Genomic DNA, 930 nt, shown 5'->3' with positions numbered 1-930 from the left:
CGCTTTGCCGGTGGGAGAGGCACCGAGACAGCAGAAAATAGTAAAATAAAATATAAATTAAAAATTAATAATAATAACAACAATGATATTGAAAGCGAAACAAAAAAAAAAAACAAAAAAATAAACGCCCAGAGTATGAAAGCTGAAGAGGCTGAGCTTTGCCGCTCCAAATTTGGCGTAGCAGTCACTCAATTTCAATGAGAAACCAATTACCCTTTTGATTGATTGAAACCACGGGGATCGGGCCTGCCGTGTTTTCATTGCTAAATACATTTACTAGAAGTCATTCTGAAAGCTTTTTATATTTATAAATCTATTAAAATATTAACAACAACAACAAAACCAGAGCTACCTGCAGTTACAAATATTGTGCCAGCCCAAGCTCACTAGAAATCCCATTAAATTTTTTTTTTCTTTGTCATTTTTTTCCAGGCCCCAGAACCAACTTGACGCCGCTATGGTTCTATCGGCGCTCTCATCATCATAGTTAATTTTTTATTGTTGTTGTAATAATTGTAAAAAAAATCTCTGTATAGTTACAACTTGTAAGCATGTCTGTATATTCAAACTCAAAAGGAAAAAAATACCCGCTTCTGTCCTATCACCTGGATTAGCTGAGCTGTGAGATTTTTTTTTTTGGAAGTCCAGTGAGAATTAGGTGTTCCCCCTTTTTTTTTTTGGGTTGTTGTTGTTGTTTGTTTTTGTACATACCGTAAAAATGTACATATGTGTGAACCAAATTGTACAAGAAAGTATATATTTTTGGCTAATAAATAAACTGTTGCCACTTTGACTACACTCTCGTTTTCCCCCTTCTGGAGTTGTTTTTCTCCCGCAGTCCCGCCCCCCCTCCTCCTCTCCCCGTTCCCGGTCGGTTCCTGGTTTTGCGCGGCTCCGGGTCGGGCGGAGCGCGGGCGGCGGTGCCGAGCC

General features: G+C 39.2%; 1 protein-coding gene across 1 annotated transcript in view; it reads left to right on the top strand.

Annotated features, from left to right (window-relative positions):
* Window positions 1–798, top strand: part of IRX3 (iroquois homeobox 3) — a 6,634-nt gene extending 5,836 nt beyond the window's left edge. Inside the window, exon 5 of the mRNA XM_031058384.1 lies at window positions 433–798. Coding sequence (XP_030914244.1) covers window positions 433–487 — 55 coding nt within the window. The 3' untranslated portion in view covers window positions 488–798. The remainder of the gene's footprint in view (window positions 1–432) is intronic.
* Window positions 799–930: the final 132 nt, after the last annotated feature.

The sequence above is a fragment of the Geospiza fortis genome, unplaced genomic scaffold, assembly GCF_000277835.1.
Source record: "Geospiza fortis unplaced genomic scaffold, GeoFor_1.0 scaffold97, whole genome shotgun sequence".
NCBI classification, from domain to species: Eukaryota; Metazoa; Chordata; class Aves; order Passeriformes; family Thraupidae; genus Geospiza; species Geospiza fortis.
This window is presented reverse-complemented; position numbering and strand designations above follow the sequence as displayed.